We start from the raw sequence: 19401 nt of genomic DNA on the forward strand, positions 1-19401 counted from the left end.
ACAATATATACTGTATATCTATATAACAATAATTTCATCATATACATTTTACAACTAACAAGGCTTTTGTCAATTAAAAATACTTTTTAAAGGCCCTTTTTTGATGAAACTATATTCAAAGCTTTGTAAGACTTTAAGATTCATTTCAGAGTGGATTGTTCCTCTAATGCTACAAGTGGAGCCCACAAACCGGTTAATAAGAGGCCATCATCAAACCCCGGGACCAACGAAAATGAAATGAAATTTTTTCAGTCTTTCCCTCCGTTTTTAACCACAGATCAGCTTTAAATCTCCTCCCGTGTTCTCGACAAAGTCAGCAAACGTGTTAACAGGGTTAATAACGACGTAATAAAATAGAACATTTTGAACAGGACATTTATAAAACAGATTAATGCTGCATGAATACTTCACCCTCTTTTTAAGTAGCTTGTGTTAAAACATTACATGATTGCATGGTGTAAAAAAACAAAACAACACACAAAACCTTTGATATACAGTCATAATTGTACATTATATTCCTTTACATTGAAAACAGTCCGTAACAATCCTTTTAGTCTACGTATTCTTTTCAGGTTCCTTTTTTCCCCCTAATTTTTCATATATTTCAAAAATCGGAGCCATAATGTCGTCTGTGCAGTCTTGTGGCCGATGAATATTTGAGTCCTTTCAGTCCAACCGTTAAAGTGAAGTGCAGAGGTTAGATGAGCAAATCGTTGTGCCTAAAGGGATGCAAACGGCAAAGAGCTGGAGAGATGAAACATATAACGGATTCGTGTTATAAGCTGAAGATGGCCTGAAATGATCCTGCAGAAAAATCTCCTCACAATATTTCAGGGGAATGAAGATACTAGTTTTTAGTGTTTGACGAGTGAAAAGCTGCACGCAGGTTAGTCGGTCACCTCACTGTGCTCACTTTCATGGAGGCCAGTGGAAGGAAGAGCAAAAGGTCTGGAATACAAATGGAAAAATACATTCTACGATAAAGTTCAATTCAATAAATTCATATGTGCCCATGTTTGGAGAAGCTTGTAGTGTCTATTTTATGGTGTATTGTGCTCTTAAAACAACAGCAGTTACACACAATGTGAATAATTGTTTTTATAGCTGCAGTATTTCTATGTGTATTCATCAGTAAGCACTGGCGAAATCTCATCTTGGTAAAACTAATAGGGAAAAACAGCATCAGTATTTGCCAAATCTGTTCCCTTACTGCATGGTGCCAAACTCCATTTGAACAATGCAGATATTTAAAACACAAACATGTCAACGAGGTTCTGTTTTTATCTCCATCTGTCCGTTCATCCTTCTGTATTGTTTGTTTATTCATAATGAATTTGGCTGAAGTTTGGTGAACTGTAGACAGAGTTGATCAGATTTTGACAGTGATCTGGAGTTTGTTTGCTATATTATTTATTTGCTATGTGTCCAATTTCCCCCCGGGGATCAATAAAGTATTTTCTGATTCTGATTCTGATTATGCTACATTCAAGTGCTATAGGAAATTCTCAAATCTGGGACTTGCTGCTGAATAGCTTTTCAGTTTTATGTTATTTGCTCAGACATTCAAACAAAGACAAACAGTACTGGACGGTCAAAAGGTTTAGCTTTGCAAAGAGGACAATTTTCTGTTGGAAATTTGTAGCCAGTCCCCAAATACAAAATGTTCAATTTGTAAACCCGGACAATCCTCTAATAACCATTTTTAAATAGTATTATTCACGTGCTTATTTGCTTTCTTTCCGAGAGTGAGACAAGAAGATTAATATCACTCTCATGTCTGTGCGTTAAGTATGGGGCTGGTTTTTAGACATAGTTAGCTTAGCTTAGCACAAAGACTGAAAGTAGGGGGAAACAGCTAGCCTGGCTTTGTCCAAAGTTTAAAAACACGCTCACAAACACCTCTAAAGCTCACTAATTAACAAAATTACATACAGAAACATAAATGTAAAAACTATTTGTGGTTTTAGTGGGAGTTATGTGCTGGAACTATTTCTTGACGCAAAACAAAAGTTTATCCATCCACCCAACACTTCTGTGCCAAGCCTCCAGCTACAGTGTGGGTTGCCATATAGGATAGGTGAGCACAGGTTCCGGTCTCTGTACAGGTATAATGGTACCAAACCTGGCAACCTCACTGTGACAACAAGACCCTTGAAAGCCACGCTGCCGGCTGTTGTTCGTTCAAGCAAGTAAATCCTCCCTAAAACCATAAACTGAGATTTCTACATTTCTAATATTTTTTATTTATTTTAACATAGTCAGGCTAGCTGTTCCTCCCCAATTCCATTTTGTGCTAAGCTAGGCTAAAGACATACAACATAAAACCACTTTTGGAGACATTTGGGGATGGTAGGGGTGGATGTTTTCTGTGAACGCTGCTGAATTTAAAGACATAACCAGAGAACATTTTGGCATTTAAAAGGTTGCTTTTCAGCGCTTTTCAGTCTCTATCTTGAAGTGTGTTCAACTATGTGCTGGGCTGAATATGTACAGTAGAGGTTATCTCTTATTTCTTATTGCAGACGTTTATATCAAGCTTACAGCAGTGAGTCCTGAACAAGACAATCTACCTTCTTGATCCTTAGCGAATCCTCATCCTGGTCTCAGTCTTCATGTCTCTTTTCATCTCTTAATGAGTCTTTGCTGTACATCTGTGTGTCTTCACACACACACTTCACTTTGCCCTTTTCCACTTCATATCTCCAGTGTTTAAGATCATTTATGCAGCTGATTATTATCATTATAGCAAAAAGCGAGTGAATAGTCCTCAGGTGCATCCACAGCGTCTCTCCTCAGAAGGATTTTGAGTTTATAGTGGGACATTCCTGATAATGATGATAACGTATTCCACTGATATGTGCCTGAAGTGGGAGACCAGACATTAAGCCTCCATTATCGGGCAAAATCAGTATTAAATGTTCAAGGATTCATCCAGAAGGAAGTAATCATGTGGAAACATGAAACTTGGCTCATACGACCGAGAGAGCAGGAAGTCTTTCTTCACTGAATCCCATCTGGAAAATAAAAGACAACGGGTTTGAGATTCACTCTAAATGTACAAAAGATTGATAAAATAAGACCGAAAATCAGCTGAGAGAAGTGAAACACACCATTGTTGTCATCTGAGTCAGTAGCCAGGTCGCCGCGTGCTTGTCGCAGCTCGTTGTACTTCATCTCCACCTCCTGGAAGCAGATCATCACAACAAAACTCACTGCGGTCCACAGATCAGGCAAAGACACAGCTGAGCAAACAAAGTGTGACGCACGTGCACACGCTGAAATGAAGAAATCAATAGACGGATGACGCAAAATGTAAAAATGTTATGAAGTGGAGAGACTTCACACTGTGCCTCGCAGTTTCATTTTACAGCTGTAAACTAGAGGCCTTTATCTTCAGTAGATTATCAGTAACAAGCTTTATGACACTTTATACCAACAGTGGCCTTTTGTCTGCTTGTTAACACTGAGTTTTCACTCTTTAGTTGAAAGTACTACTGTTAAAAAGTATTTAAGTGTTTAAGAGAAAAATCTGCTGAAATCGCCTCATTGATACATTCACATGGTTATAGACTGGTTAGGGTTAAAGGTTACCGTGGATTACTGGGATTTCTAAACATGAATAAAGTTACTTATTTTCTGATGCTATTCTTTTATTATCGTTATATTATGTGTGTTGTTTTATTCCTCTTAATCTTTAAGGTGGAAAAAACATGCCAGCGATACAGAATCATTTGATCTTTTTTCCCCAGCATATCCTCACCAGTTTTACATCTTAGTGGTTACACGGGCATCACACCCACAGTTCACAGTAGTTGTACAGAAGTAGTACTATAGTACACAACAGTTATAGCACTATAATAACACCAATGCGTGGTAGCGTTCATGAAGTCTGCAGAAGGCGTCTTTGCTTCAGTACATATTACTATATTATATAAATCCTGCAGGTATTTTTTACAAGAAACTTGTGATTTTGGTGAGATTTCCAGAGAAATACTTGGATCTAAATTTCCCAGTAAAACATTTTGGCCCGTATGCGTGTGCAGAAATATTCTGGTCGTGTGTCTTTGTGTGTAATTACGACAGGCTGTCAGTCTCGTGTGCAGTACCTTCAGATACTGCAGGTCGGCCTGTAGGAGACGCAGGTGGGTCATGAGCTGCCTGCTGAGGTTTGGGCCGCCCCCCGCCTGAGAGGAGGAGGACAGCAGCTTCCTCATGTCGATCCCCACATCGCATCCTACTCCCCCATCATCGTCAGTGCTGCTCTCCTCGGAGCCCCCACCAAAGTCCAGAACCACAAAACCACCTGGATGCAGGATCAACAATATTTTTTTTGTTTTTAGAAACAAAACTTTCAAGGAAATAGTTCAACATTTTGGGAAATATATACGTAATCATTTTTTGGCTGAGATTTAGATCCATACCAATCTCATATCTGTCCATTAAATATGAAATTACAGCCGGCAGACGGTTGGCTTGCCATAGCACAAAGACTTGAGACAGGGGGAAACAGCTAGCCTGGCTCTGTCCACCGGTTACAAAATCTGCCTACCAGCACCTGAAGTACCTAAAATGTATTAATTAACATGTTACAACAAGATACCACTAGCTGTTTTCCCGTTTCCAGTCTTTATGCTAAGCTAAGCTAACCGGCTGCTGGCTTCTTTCGGTATTAAAGACCTCCTCACCATTGCGTTCAGTTGTCTCAGACAGTCCCGTGTGTCCTGAGGGGAGCCGAGCGGCGTCTTTCTGTGAGCTTGCAGACGCTCGGCTCTCATCGCTCGCAGCAGAGGGCCCCTCAGGGCTCCCAGGCAAAGAGGCACTCAGCTGACACCCACTCTGCTTGTTCTCCTCTGCCTCCTCCTCTGCCTCTCTGCTCATCATGTGGTTGAAAAGATCCTGCTTCAGCATCGCCACTAGAACAGAGAGGAACGTGTTATTTTCTGAAGTAAATGTCATCTCATGGGTTTTTATAAGAGTACTGTTGTGACAGATCTCTCGAAACCAGATTGAAACCAAAACAATCTGCTTGGCTAGATACCACCTAGAGGTAAGTGAGGAAATATGTTTTTGTAATCTGGGCGAAGTGAACCTTTAACGTGGAACTTACATGTCCTGAGAGCCTCTTCACCTTTGGAGGAGGGTATGCCGAATGCATCAAGCTCTTGGTTTTCAATGGCGATGCCCTGACGTGACCCTTCCTGCAGAAGTCTGTCTGCCAGCTGCCCGTCCAGGAAAGCCTCCAGTTCTGCTTCATCCACCTCTTCATCATCCTCCTCTTCCTCCTCCTGTCTGTCTGTCACGGCCAGCTCCTCTTCCTCGTCTTCTGATTTCATGCTATCAAACGGGTTCATACTCGGTGGAGCTTGAATGTCTGGAGAAGAGGCGGCATCTTTATCTGGGAGGCATTGAGATTTGGATTCAAAGGGAGATACATTTTTAAAAACTTTAAGCCTAGTTTTTAATCTCATACTAAAATATGTTAAATATTCATGTAAAATAATTCAAGCTGCAGTTAGTTTGTGTTGATGTTGAACCTCTTGATGGGCACCAAACTTTGACTCAATGGACTGAAGATGCAACGAATGGTTATTTTAACGATTGTATTCGTTCAATTGTCATATATTTCTATTAACTGACTATTTAGTCTATAAGCAGATAGAGGGACACTTTGTTTATGTTTGTTAGAGCAGCGGTTCTGACAAACACAAAAAAGCACATCACAATTTAAGGTGACGTCTTCAAATTACTTGTTTTGTTCAACCAACAGTCCAAAAGATACTCAGTTCAGAATTACATAAAACAAGTGTGAAGCTGCAACCAGTTGATGATGATGGGCCTTTTGCTTGATAAATTACTTAAATGATAATCAAAGGTGTTGTCGATTGTTGGTTGATTAATAAACTAAATGTTTGGACACTTACAGAAACTTCAACCACAGCATCAGTACCTGAAGAATGGATGCTTCCACCTGACGTGCCGTTAGGATCTTTGCTCCCTTTGGGCATCCCACGTTTGATGATCTCTATAGCGTCCCGCTCGGCACTGAAATACACTCACATTAGAAACAAAGACTCAAACAACAACATCGGTCAGTTAAGCGGCTGCGTTTGTGGACTCACTCAGACCGAGCTGGAGGTGCGTCCCTGTTGTGAGGTTTGGCCTTCATGGCGTCAGCACATTGCGTGATCAGACACTGCCACCTGGATGAAAGGAGGTGAAACAGCAGGATGAGACGGAGGAGACGGGCGACATGCAGCCGCGTTTGTGGCGCGAGACTTACGTTCTCTGATCGGACACCGTCTGAGCCATCAGCTCGTAGATCTGAGCCCCGTTCTCCGACATGGACAGCACGAAGAAAGACTTGTTGTCTGACGAGGACAAACGTGCAAACAATGACAGTAAGTAACAGTAAGAGCCTAAGGAAAGACTATGTGAGGCTGAGCTAAATGCTAACATGCTCACAATGACATTGCTAACATGCTGGTGTTTAGCAGGTGTTTTTTTTTTGCCAAGTTCACCATCTTAGTGTCGCGTGTTCGTTCACTAATTGGCACTAAACACAAAGTACAGCTGAGGGGGATGGGAATGTCATTAGTTCTGCAGGTATTTGGTCACTAGTTGGTAAGTTTAGGGATCACCAAAGTTATAACAATTCATCCTGTCGGGAGCATGAATGTGCGTACCAAATTTCATGGCAATCAATTCAATAGTTGTCGAGACATTTCACTCAAAACCACATGGTGGCGCTAGATGAAAAGTCTCTTTAAAAATGTTCTTTAAGTGACTAAAATTCATCCTCTAACCTCTAATATTTCAGTGTTTATACATTTCACCGCAGTAGTTGTTAAGATATCTAAACTGTGAACGTCATGGTGGCGCTGGCTTTTAGGGAATCACCAAAATCACTGGGATTCATCCTCTGGGGACCCTGAACCCATCCGCTAGTTGATGTCAGTCTGGACCCAACATGGAGGACCAACTGACACTGCCATCCCTACAGTCATGCTGCCAGTGCTGCTAGCAAGGACTGATTCACTGAACCATAAAAATCCAGCGCAACACAAAATGCTAAATGCAAAACAGAAAATATTTTGGAGGGACTGTAGCGCTCACCAGTTGCTACTGGACGAACCAAGACAGTGTTGAGTTTGATGATGGGGCTGAAGATGTGTTTGCTGTCGGCGGCGCTGGCCAGATTCTTGCCGTGGAATTTGAGGATCAGCCGCTCGTCCTGTTTCTGCAGTAAAACCAGAATGTCCTCCAGGAGGATCGTGTACAGCTCTGAAAGGAAGGACACTGGTGATATAAAACTGTACCTCACTTGTTGTATTGTATTGTCTTCTCAGGTATTTCAATTCATTTCATTATGTTATAAACTAAAGAAAGTGGGTGATTCCTGAAAATGAACATCCTGCTCAAATCAATTGTTGCTGTGTTTTTTTTAAATCTGCACATCCTCCTCTTTATTCAAACACTGGTGGAAAGTTTATTCTCACGTACTGGTGTGTGTACGTACCAATTGCCTTGTCTTTATTGACTTTCCAGGAGAGAGGTCCCTCATGCACCATCTTCCTCTTGGTCAGGTCCAGATTCTGCAGGACAAGAATCAACTTTCAATAAAAACAGCAGCTTCATCAGCATCTCCCCGTCTCCCATGACTACATGTTGGTCCTTAATGTACAATAAAATGGACTATCAGACATACGTTTACAACTTTTGTTTAATTTGATGCACCAGCTCGTTATCTTAAATGTTAAGGATGAAAACTAGCTTCTTACCTTCAGCTCCAGGATCATGGGGTTTTCACTCTGTTTGAGTGACGAGAGGTCCAACCTTCTCTGATACTCCTCTAGCCTCTGGAGAGAAAGAGCACAGCTCATTAAATGCTTTTCATCAATCGCTGGACATTAGCTGGTGTAAAGTGTAAACGTTTTGGTTCAAATGTGTGTACTTGTTTGTTCTCGGCCTCTTTGACGGCCTGGTTGACGTGGTTGAGGATCTTTTTGCAACATTCGCCGGCTTTCTTCACCTTTTCTCTCTCCTCGCCGTCCTCTGTGTGAAGATAAACAAACAAACAAACAATTAAAACTCTGTCGTTCTCTTCAGTGAACCATCCACTCTGTTACCAAAATCATGAGCAAAAAGGCACATTTACAACCTGTGTACTTGGCAATGTTGTCCAGCAGCAGTGGGTACTTGGTCACTCTCTGCATCTCTACGGGAATGATGTCTTTAAGCTGCAGCCTGCGACACAGACGGTTGCTCTCAGCTTCCTGAAGAAAGACAATGAGGAGAAAACAGGAGGGTAATCATCCGAAACCTCTAACATTACAACATTTAATACAATACATGTGATATGAAACTTTAAAATTGGGGTATTTTATGGTGGTTATCTGTAAAAAAAAAAAAAAAAAAAGGGAAGCTGTGAGCCTTACATTCACTCTAAATGAGCCTAAAGGAGTTCTCTATCTGTTGGCCACACCTGATTCAACACATCAATGTATAATTATAATAAGATTACTGTTGGCTGGTGATCAATACTCACATTAACATAGAAAAAGCACTATAACCATTTTTAAAATTCAGTTCCAGTGATGATATCAGCGACTTCATATTTGCTCTTTATGTATTAAAATGGAGTAAAATTATTCAACACAAAATAATCTGCACTCAACGTCGTCTTACGAGCTTTTTCCCCGGGGCTTTCAACTGCATCTCACTTTGAGTTAAGATTATATTGTCAAACTGTCACTTCCAAGGTCAAGAATGAACTTTCTCTCTCATTCCTCTGATTTTTTTCTCTTTGATGAGAGACGGTAGAGACGTGGACTTCCTCTTGATTAAAATACGTTCACTACATCAAATGTGAGTGTCACTTCCTGTTTATTCTGCTGACCTGCATGAACAACGTGAACCTCTGGTCTTTCTTCTGCCGGCTCTTGATGAGCTCCAGTGCCGACGGCTGGTTGCTACAGAAAGTTCCCACCGCTCTTTTTATCTTCTCCTCTTCCTCCCCGCTGAACTGGAGTCAACACACACACACACACACACACAAACACACACAGTACATTTACATTTGAGGTGTTTACTGTCGCTAAAGTTTTTATATATATACATAATTTAAAGTTAATCCTTTAGGATCAACATCAGCAAATAAGAACAAACTCAACATGATGTTATAGCAGTTTTTTTTTTTACTGAGAAGAAATCCAGATTCCTTCATCAATACACACGAGTCACCAACTGATGCTTTTCACTCACTCAACAGTAAGAAGTTTCACAGTTATAACATCAGAAGATTCAGGAGACTCCTCCTCCTCCTCCTCCTCCTCCTCCTCTGTCCACTCTGGTAATCCTAACAGGGTTTTGTACTTAAAAGCAGGGCCTAATAAACCCAATAAGCAATCCTAATAAGTCATTTGGATCATACAGGTGTGCCAACATGTCGCTACATCCCGTGCTGAAGCTTTTAATTGGAACTGGTCTTACCCACGCCAGGAGATCGTCTGCGATCTGACCGATCACCGACGTCTCACTCCTCTTCCTGATTGCTGTCATTTGCTCTGTTATAGAAACTGTGGAGCAAAGTTAGAGGAAATTCTCAGATACAAACATTCAGTATCGCGTTGTTGTTGGAAAGCAGTATGATAACACAACCTTTGTAAATTTAAGCCTAATCCTGTTTTATGTGGCCGTTCGATGAAGCTCTGACAGGAAGTTGAAGATCTTTAGAACAAACTGCGGTGCTTAAAATAACCTGTCACCTAAATCTCTCCTGAATTCAGTATTAGAACATAACACGCTGTAAAAACGGAGAGGATGCAGCTTGTACTGAAAACGTAATTATAATTATAGATCAGGGTTGACGATTTACATTTAGTCACGTAAAATCAAGAGAAGATCATATATATTTATTTTATTTATGCTTTACTGGACTGTTTCATTAAGAAAGGAAAAGCCAGGAAAGGAAAATAGCATGCAGCAACAATAATTCTTTGATTTGAGATTTGAGATTTACCGTGCAGCTGAATGATTTCCTCCAGGTTAATAAAGATGTGTTTGATGTCCTCTGCGGGGAGGATACCGTCTCTGTTCAACCGCTGGTAGAAAACACAGTCCAACACCTTCAGCATCCGCAAGTGAGCGCGCTCAGTGTAGAACAGCTCTGGGGGGGGGGGGGGGGGGGGTGGACGTAGACGTATCAGCAGATATACTGTGCGTATGTACGTGTTTGTTAGTTGTGAAATGTTGGAGACTCACCATTGATGACCTCCTGCCGTTTGATCTCCTGCGGCATTAAGCTGGCCAGGACGCCTCGGCTCACCAGACTCTGCCAGTTCAGAGGGTCCTCCTCACACTCCATCTCCCCTCCCTGGTCGTCTTCACTCTGGATGTCAGCTGAAGTCACCGCACACTGAACCTCCATCCTGCTGCCGGCCGGAGACAGAGGGAGAGACGCTGTTACAAAGACTACGCTGGTAGAAGAGAAGGGCACATGGGGGATTTTATATGTCATGCTAATCTCTAATGCAGTAAACAGTGTTAGAATATTTATTATATTATGTTTTATCATTATTTATTCTTATTTTAGTCTGATAATCGATGAATCATTTGAGTCATTTTTCAAGAAAGCTTCTCAAACGTGTGGATTTGCAGCTTTTATTTTTCTTATGTGACAGTAAACTGGATATCTTTGAGTTTTGAACTTTGAGTTTTGAACTGTTTTTCAACACCAGATAGTGTCAATAAATGTTGTGGCAGCCCTTCATTAATGTTTTCTCTTGTGCTTTCCAGATTAATCCCAACTGAACATGACATACTGACACATCTAAAGGGCAAAATTACCTGTATTATTTGCCTCTACATTACAAAAACCAGCAGTTCATATTAAATACTGGGGTATTTGCGTGCAGCATATGCTTGTTTGTGGAAAGATTTGACTATTATTTTTAATTTATTAGCAAACGGTGTGTACCATTTCCTTTAGTAAAGAGTTGTTAATGAGTTGCACATAATTCTGGAGCTGTTTTAAAAATAACCAAAGAGGTCACAAGTCATTTTTCACCAATTTACGTTCCATCCCTGCTGATCTGGACCCGGTGATGAAAGAGGTCAGTAGATAATTAGTGTGGAAGTCTACAGTCCACATGAGACGACGTTATCATTAATTACTTCCACCGTGCAGTAATTCATTTTTACAGTATATTCTGTAAAGAATGAAGGCTGTTGGCTTCTCTCTGTTTAGTACTTCCTCTTGTTGGAGTGCGACTATTAAGAGAAAATCCAAACCCTGTAAATACCTGAACGTCTCCTGGTCTTCCTCTTGTAACTGCTCCAGGTTGGATGGGCTGAAGTCAAACTGAGTGCTGGTGGGAGTGGAGACGCCATCCTGGTGGTCGCCAGACTGCAGACCCTCTCCCAGTCTGGGCTGGAGGCAGAATGGAGACACATCTGTAGAGCAAAGAGGAGAGCAGTGAAACACAAATAAAGACAGTCAGTATCTATATATATATAGATATATATATATGGTCATATTTCCGATAATATTCCAATAGTTACTTGTTGGTTTAGTGCCTTTATGCACCGTCCTTTAGGATTCATTTGCGTATTTTCTGTCTGGGAACAAAAATCTTGTCCTCAGAATCCCTAAATGTAAACCGGTATATCTTACTGGAGTCTGAGTCTTGTCCGCTGGTGTCTGAGGCCTGACCGGTGGGCGAGCTGTGTGTCGGGGAGGTGGTGGAAGGCAAAGATTGGGCGCCGGCGTCCGACCCCTCGCTGAGCTGATTTCCACGGATCCGTCCAGAATTCGAGGCAGAAGAGTCAGACTGCTCAGGGATGCCGAAGGCCGGCTGAGAGAGCTGCTTTGGTGACCGCTGCTTGTTCAGCTCCACGGCCTTACCGACTGCACACACGTATACAAGGGCGGAAAGAACATGGGTTTCCTACCTTCAGTAAAACATTTAGAATTATTTTTATAGCATTTATGTGCTTAGTTCAGGATTTTACTGGTTTTATTGTTTTTTACCAGTTGCCTCACTCTGCATTAACAGTAGTGGGAAGTTTTAAAACATTAAACTTAAGGTTTAAACTGTAGTTTTCACCTGAAGTGGAATCCACTCTACTCAGTCGCCGAGGCGGGCCGAGGATGTTGGGAAACCGAGGCTTTTTCACCTTCTCCTCACCCTCCTTCTCAGGCTTGATGCTCTTCTGCTTGTTAAAGTAAGACGTACAAACAAATCGTAAGACCATTAAAAGCATGGGTGATAATTCAAAATGATTCATGAAACTGTTTTGCTAAATCATAGATAGACAGTTTGCCTCCACGTGTACGTGTGGGACTGAAAACCATAAAGTACATGTATTCGTGCGTGTTTCGGACCTTAATCTTGGGCAGGAAATTGATGCGCGCTCGTTTATGTTCGAGGCCGCGAGGCTCCTTCACTTTCACCCCGAGGTGCTTCATATAGGTGAGAATCACATACTGCATTGCTTGGCTGCAACATGACAGGACACACAGGCAAGAAGAGAAAAGCATATTGTTATTTACTGTATGGCAATATTTACAAATCTGTAGAGTTCAACTGCAGATTTCTTTATTATACAACAACGTACTAATGATCCTGATACAGCTAATAGTAATGATAATGACAGTAGAATACAGTATTATTGTTCTCCAACATTATTATACACACTCATATTATCATTTTTATATTACACACATCATATTTCACATATGTGACTCAAACTGCTGTCATACTGTCGTCTTTTGAGGAATTCTCACACAGTTTAGAGTGAACTTGAAGCACTGAGAAGATTATTTTATCCAAAATGATTTACAGATATAATTAGTTTAACAGTAAATATCTGAACAGAAACTAAAACAGACATCACATTGACTGTCCTGCAGCTTATCGATGATACAAAATATATAACGTACCACTTCTCCTCTTCGGTGGGGTGTGACGTCAACCTGCAAAAGGTAAATCAGGGTTAGCACACACGCATCCAATCATGCAAGGAATATAGGAGCTGAACACACACATGTACGTGTCTTTGTGTTTGTGTGTGCTGAAGATGTCCTCACAGGATGTCCTCTATCTTGGAGAGGATGTGTTCAGCACAGGAGCATTCCTTCTCCAAGGCCTGTTGTTCTTTTCCTCGCTCCGAGTCCAGCTTAGACAGCTCGTCTTCGGCCAGAGTCAGACCCATGCTGCGCTTCTGTCTGCACACACAAACATAAACACACAAATGACATCATTCACAGGGCAACATATAGAGATATTACCTTCTTGCTTCCAAGTTAAATCGTCGTCCGACTGGTTGGACAGTTGTGACTCACCTGAAGTCGTCCAGGTTCTTGTGCAGGTCTGGCAGGAGTGTGTCCTGCAACATCTGGGTGTACTGTTTGCAGAGCTCCTCTGGGATTAACTCGAGCCTCCGCTTCTCTGTGCGGAGACACAAACACACGCAGAAAATAGTCAATATTTCATTGCAACTCTTAACTCCAACAAGTTAAATGAAACAGCTGCATGCATTAAAGGAACTAATTAAGAAAGCAGGCACAATAACTTGATAAATATGAATCTTTCTGAAAAGGCACTTCATCCATCCATTCGTCTATCCAACACTACTTGCCAGATTCCTAATCCGTGGTAAAATATTCTAAACTGAAGAAGAATCTATTTTCTGCACAAGAGGACAGTTTATCTATCAACCAGTTCCACAGAAATATGAGTGTGAATTTTCTTTTGTTTTCTTCTAGATAGCTTCTGTATCCTTTTGCGGAAGTGATAGTACATTGGGGAGATTTGATGGAAAAGATTGTATCATTAAAAACATGAAGTAGCTAAAGTCAGATTAGCGACTTTATAGGCTCAAGTTTCTGTAGCCTACTGATGTTTCCTTGCTTGTGATTCCCACTTTGTGAAGCAAGACAAAACTGTACATCAACTAAAGGTCTTGTAAATCAAAGCAACTTAGTGTGCAGGATGTCCGGCTTTAGAGGCTAATAGTTATTTTAAATTTTACATTTTTGGCATTTCAAGTCAGCTCATTATAGAAATCTGAGATGCATTTCAGAGTCTTTCTATCCCTTACCCAATTCAGCTGCTATGGCCTCTGGCACTGGTACTTTAAGATTCTGGGACAGACAACCACAAAAAGGATGAGTCAACATACGTCAAATATGTGGTCTATGAGAAAGGAAATTGATTGAGGAAGAAAAAGCGAGAAGATGACTTACTGCTGTTCGATCCAGAAAGAGTGAGTGGAACTCCAGGAAGAAGCGTCGGCTTTCTTTGGAGCTGGTTTGCTTGTGCATGTCAGCGTAGAGATAACAGAGCTAACAGGGGGAAGAAGACAGAGACAGCTTTTTACAGCTTAATTCAGATCAGTGAAGGCCTTCCACAAGGATCGATCCTTGGCCTGCTTTCATTTATATCAAAATAGTATTTTCTCGTATTTAAGGGGTAATGTGGTAATATTCTATATTTTTCTTATTCTTACAATTAATTGAGGCTACGAACAAGTATTGTCTGTGCAGCTAAAGCCATGGATCTCCACTGTTGGCCAAAAACTATTAAAGACTCATCAATGAGTGACATGTTCTGTCATAGCCACTGTAGTTCATTCTGGGTCAATCACACATACACCTTCCTGTTACTGTAAATACTCAGTAGAACACCAAATGTGTATTAAACCGCAGCTGAAAATAGTCCCAGACAAATGCATGTTTTAAACTTGTTTGAGTAACATTTGCTGAAAAAAAGTGCCCAGATGTTATAGGAAGTTACTTTTTTAAAATGAGACTATATATTTGTGACCTGTTTTTAAAGATTTCTGTCTTCAGTAGAAAATAATGGAGTTCATCAGAATGGGAAGGTAAGTAGGAAAGTGTTGAGAGACAAACTAACACATTGTGGTTTTGTCAGAAAGAAAAATGTGGAATATCGCCAGTATTATTCTTTAAGAACATGCAAAGTAAAAGAAGTACAATGGCATACAGTAGATGTACAGTATATTTAATTTTGTATAAATCCTCAGAATGCTGACCAAATTAACAGCATTATTAGTATTATCATATCTTAGTCTGTATTGTGTGTGTGTGTGTGTGTGTGTGTGTTTGCATATATACCAAAGGCGCAGGGTCAAACTGCGAGACAACATGATGGAGGAAGACAGCGAGGTGAGCCGGCCGAGACTTCAGCAAGTCTACACTCTGGAAACAGCTGCACTGTCCATTAATCTGACAGAGACAGAGAGAGGGATCAATTCATCAGATCGGCCCAAATCCACAAAATGCTCCTTTAACGCCACAGGAGAGGTAACTGCATCATTCATCCTGGGTAACAGGCTTATTGTTTCCTTATTTTCACATTTAAATGTTCATATAGATCATAGACTGTATAAAAGAAGTGGACCTGCTTTATCGGCGATTTTACTCTAAATGGGACCATAATTTACAAAATGAACATCGTGCTGTATTGAAGAAGACTTGAAACTAGTGATTGAGACCATAAAGTCATTAGGAAAATGTTCACCGACACAATAAATCAAGTGAGAAGTAGGGTAATTTTCTCATAGACTTCTATAGAATCCGGCTTCTTTTTGCAAGCACTGGAGTCGCCCCCTGCTGGCCATTACAAAGAATGCCAGTTTATACCCGGAGGCTACATCCACTTCTTTTATACAGACTATGATATAGATGCAGATCATCCAATCAACTTCTTCATCCAATTAGTCCACAAACAGTTCTTTAGATACCTGCTCTTGCTGGGAGTCAAAGTAATCATCTTCTGCTCCGATGATCTGGGGGTTGAGGAGGTAGGGAGGGCTACCCATAATGCACTGGGCACTGGAGTCCTGAGTGATATATTGGTATGGTTATAGGCACTGATAGACAAACTCACACACACATTATACACCCACATGTATTCCATTCAAAATCTTACTTTAGCTTGACAATGTCTTCACAGTCAAAAACAATGAGGATTACAATGATCAGACTTCAGTGTGTCTGTGTGTGAGAGACAGAGAGTATATTACTGTGTCAGTGGTGTCCTCAGAGTCGGGCGATGAGCAGAAGTTGAGGCCGTCTCGGCGGCTGATGTCCGGGCTCTGACACGGTGTCTCTCTTCTGCCAGGACTCTCTGGGAGGGGGCTGCTGTGCATCTAATACACACAGACAGAAACACACATTAATACACACACAGAACAACACATCACTTAAGCCAAATTGATTGTTTAGTCTGGTGCTGAATACTGGGAAATCCCCAGAGACTGGAAAGTACGCCTGTTTCATCTCTATTTATAGAAGTTGTGATAAAAAAGATTGTTGTTACAAAGGAGTCTGTGTAAGCAGTATTTTCAGACAGGCTTCCTGTTGTATTTAACATTAGATCGTAGGTACTCTTACGATATACTATCGACATTGTTCCCTGGTCAAGAGTAGCACCTGACCCATGGTAAATTTCTTATTTTCATAAAAATCAAGAAACAAAAAGCACATACAGTATGACGAGCTTAAACTGTCACTAAAATCACAAAGAATCATACTGACATTGAAGCTGAGAAATTCATGACTAATCTCTTCATTTGCAGGTTCCCAGAGCTCAAGGACCAATCTTCAAATTGCTTGTTTTGTCTGACCAAACAGTCCAAAATCCAAAGATATCAAATGTTCAATGATATAAAACAGAGAAAATACTTATATTTGAGAAGCTGCAACCAGTGAATGTTGAGAACTTAAACAGTTAATTAACTCCAATCTGCTGTCTACCAACACGGCCTGAGCCCGTGGCACAAAACCAAGCACAGAGTGCTTCTGGGTAGTGTGGTTCACCACACTGACTGCTGTGATCTGTCATTATACCCACATAGTTATTGTTGGTCGAGTTTCTGTCGTTACCGCCGTCACTCCTCATTTCCCTCAGAGGAGGCCCACTGTCCCCCTCCTCGGCCTCAACGTCCCTGGACGTCCCCATGACTCCATCCTGAAACACACACACACATGAATATTTTCACCTTCTTATCAGCTACAATTAACAAATATCCTGCAGACTAAAGAGTCCGCAGGGACCTGTGATAACGTGAAGTCTGAGGTGAAACGCAAAAGATGAGTTTCAACACATTTTGAGTGTGTGTGTGTGTGTGTGTGTGTGTGTGTGTGTGTGTTTGTACAGCACCTGTAATGCTGCTTTGCTGAGTTGCTCCTGCAGCAGTGAAATGTGCTTCTTGGCCTCCTGGATTTCCTTCAGTAGTTTAGGCCGGGGGTTTCTGCCGTACTCCTCCTCCTTTGCCTAAACACACAAAAAGATGTTTAAATATTTTTGATGATCTCCTGACATAGTTATGAGTCAAATGTGATAATAAGTAACATGAGGAAGACACACCATGATTAACATATTCAGGAGTTGGTTATGTACTGTATATATCATTTCCTTCATAATCACTGTATCCACACACACACACACACACACCTGTAGATCCTGTTGCTCCTTGGTTAGCATCTTTTGCAGGGTGCCGGCCTTCTGGCTGTGCGTGCTTTTGTTCTCATCCTTAAATACGAGAGAAAAGAGGAAACACTGAGCCAAAAGAGTCAGAGATACACTGAAAAACACATCATGTGACTGAGGGGAGATTTAGGTCTACGCAGGAGAAAGAGAGAAGTGACACTAATCAGACTGAAAGTGAAGAGAAACATGGGGGACAGTCGTAGTTTGTTCGTAGAGAAAGTTGGTGCGAATAAGTACATAATTCTAACAAGGAACAAATGATTTACAGTTATATCAGATTTTCTGAAGCTCTAGTTTGACACGTTCAGTGTTACAAATCGTTGCAGTTTTGGTAAAAGCTGGCAGTAATGGACTGAAACGAGGGCGCTATTTAAAAATAATGAGCTGCGTGGGTTGAACCAGCCAGATAAGCTGCTGATATCATGAACCATAGCTAAAAATAACATCATTCATCATCATTTCAGAGAACTGAAGTTTCAGTTCACCACTGAGACCCAGCAGACAAATCACACACAAACCACAAGTCCAATATGATTTTAAAAACAAGGAAACGTCTCTCCTACACCCTCAAATCGCTCAGCTACAGTATTTCATCAACAGCAGCAGGTGGTGTGTCTGTCGATTATTTGGGCGGCATTACCCATCAAGAATGTCGAGACATTTAACAGAAATATAATAAAGAGGCTACAATTCAGTTTGTGTCCCATTATGCTGGTGGAAAACTAATGTTATGGTGTAGTCTGTTCAAAAACACATTTTTCTAGAGTGAGTTCACTTAGCTTATCATGCCAAAGCCCATATAATATTCCTATAATATTCCTATAATATTCCTAGGAGGAATTGTATGCCTTAACAGTGACCAACAATGACCAATCTTCCTTGAGCAGCAGTCTTAGTTCCTGGCTTCAAATGAACCTGCTTGCTGCGATATGATTGGTCATGAACGGTAATTGACATTCTGTATTTTTCTAAATGTCAAACAATTAAGCCGTTACTCAAAGACTTAACAGTGAAATTGTTTGGAAAAGGAAAAGGTGTGAGGACATTCGTGGTGTGAAGAAAATCTTAAGTAAGAGCTAAATGTTGTGTGATGAAGTGTTCCCATCCTTTATCAAAGACATAGAGATCTGAAAAGTAGATATCACTTACCCCATCAGGCAGCGAGGAGGTGATGTGCTCCTGCGGGCTGCAGGATGTGCTGCTGGTCACGGGGCTGCATTGCTCCCCACCTGGCAGTGCAGGTGAGTGGGGCCCTGAGAGAGAGAAGGGTGTGCTGACCAATGCCCCTTCCTCCTCCTCTCCTCCTTCCTCTCCATCCTCCAGGGGGATCTGAGGAAGCCCCGGAGGCCTCCCCAGCACCGTCAGTGCTACATAGGAACCGGCTGCAAGGGAGGAGTCATGGGAAAGGAATGAAGGGAGGGTGAAGAGAAAGAAGAATGCTGATAAATAAAAGCATCCAAGCCGCCGTGAAGATCTGATCACCAAAACCAGCTGAGAGAAAGAGCTGAGTCAGAGAAACATATGACCACATAAAAGAAACGAAAAGAACTAAATAATAATATAATGCTGATGCATCATGTCATGAATTATATGTCTTGTCAAATCCAGCTGTGCACACAAGTGAATGGGAAAACCCCTAAATTCCCCCTCTAGAAATGAAATCTCAATATTTATTTTCCCCAAGAAATTCGTTTTTTTCTCTGTTTTGTTTGACTGAAAGATGTCTCAGCCCATCACAGTCAGCCCAAATGTGGATTTTGTGGTTCCAGTAACTAAAAACAATGGCTCCAGAGTTTAAAACACCCCCAAAGATGCCATGTCCATGTTTTTCTACAATCTTTGGTCCTCACACAGTGATTAGTCACCACTGTAAGACTTGCTTTAG

General features: G+C 41.2%; 1 protein-coding gene across 1 annotated transcript in view; it reads right to left on the reverse strand.

Moving 5' to 3' along the window:
- Positions 1-361: 361 nt before the first annotated feature.
- Positions 362-19401, reverse strand: part of LOC139295091 (rho guanine nucleotide exchange factor 12-like) — a 31507-nt gene continuing 12467 nt past the window's right edge. Inside the window, exons 6-38 of the mRNA XM_070917176.1 lie at positions 18666-18898; positions 17481-17558; positions 17187-17300; positions 16878-16994; positions 16048-16173; positions 15766-15864; positions 15137-15247; positions 14246-14344; positions 14101-14143; positions 13343-13448; positions 13088-13225; positions 12941-12973; positions 12383-12497; positions 12105-12210; positions 11672-11905; positions 11301-11451; positions 10261-10430; positions 10019-10165; positions 9490-9575; positions 8897-9022; positions 8159-8273; positions 7952-8052; positions 7779-7856; positions 7517-7592; positions 7114-7281; positions 6281-6368; positions 6120-6200; positions 5948-6042; positions 5108-5395; positions 4686-4913; positions 4107-4303; positions 3111-3183; positions 362-3014 (exon numbers count right to left, since the gene is read on the reverse strand). Coding sequence (XP_070773277.1) covers positions 3001-3014; positions 3111-3183; positions 4107-4303; positions 4686-4913; positions 5108-5395; positions 5948-6042; positions 6120-6200; positions 6281-6368; positions 7114-7281; positions 7517-7592; positions 7779-7856; positions 7952-8052; positions 8159-8273; positions 8897-9022; positions 9490-9575; positions 10019-10165; positions 10261-10430; positions 11301-11451; positions 11672-11905; positions 12105-12210; positions 12383-12497; positions 12941-12973; positions 13088-13225; positions 13343-13448; positions 14101-14143; positions 14246-14344; positions 15137-15247; positions 15766-15864; positions 16048-16173; positions 16878-16994; positions 17187-17300; positions 17481-17558; positions 18666-18898 — 4034 coding nt within the window. The 3' untranslated portion in view covers positions 362-3000. The remainder of the gene's footprint in view (positions 3015-3110; positions 3184-4106; positions 4304-4685; positions 4914-5107; positions 5396-5947; positions 6043-6119; positions 6201-6280; positions 6369-7113; positions 7282-7516; positions 7593-7778; positions 7857-7951; positions 8053-8158; positions 8274-8896; positions 9023-9489; positions 9576-10018; positions 10166-10260; positions 10431-11300; positions 11452-11671; positions 11906-12104; positions 12211-12382; positions 12498-12940; positions 12974-13087; positions 13226-13342; positions 13449-14100; positions 14144-14245; positions 14345-15136; positions 15248-15765; positions 15865-16047; positions 16174-16877; positions 16995-17186; positions 17301-17480; positions 17559-18665; positions 18899-19401) is intronic.

The sequence above is a fragment of the Enoplosus armatus genome, chromosome 13 (genome assembly GCF_043641665.1).
Source record: "Enoplosus armatus isolate fEnoArm2 chromosome 13, fEnoArm2.hap1, whole genome shotgun sequence".
Taxonomy (NCBI): domain Eukaryota; kingdom Metazoa; phylum Chordata; class Actinopteri; order Centrarchiformes; family Enoplosidae; genus Enoplosus; species Enoplosus armatus.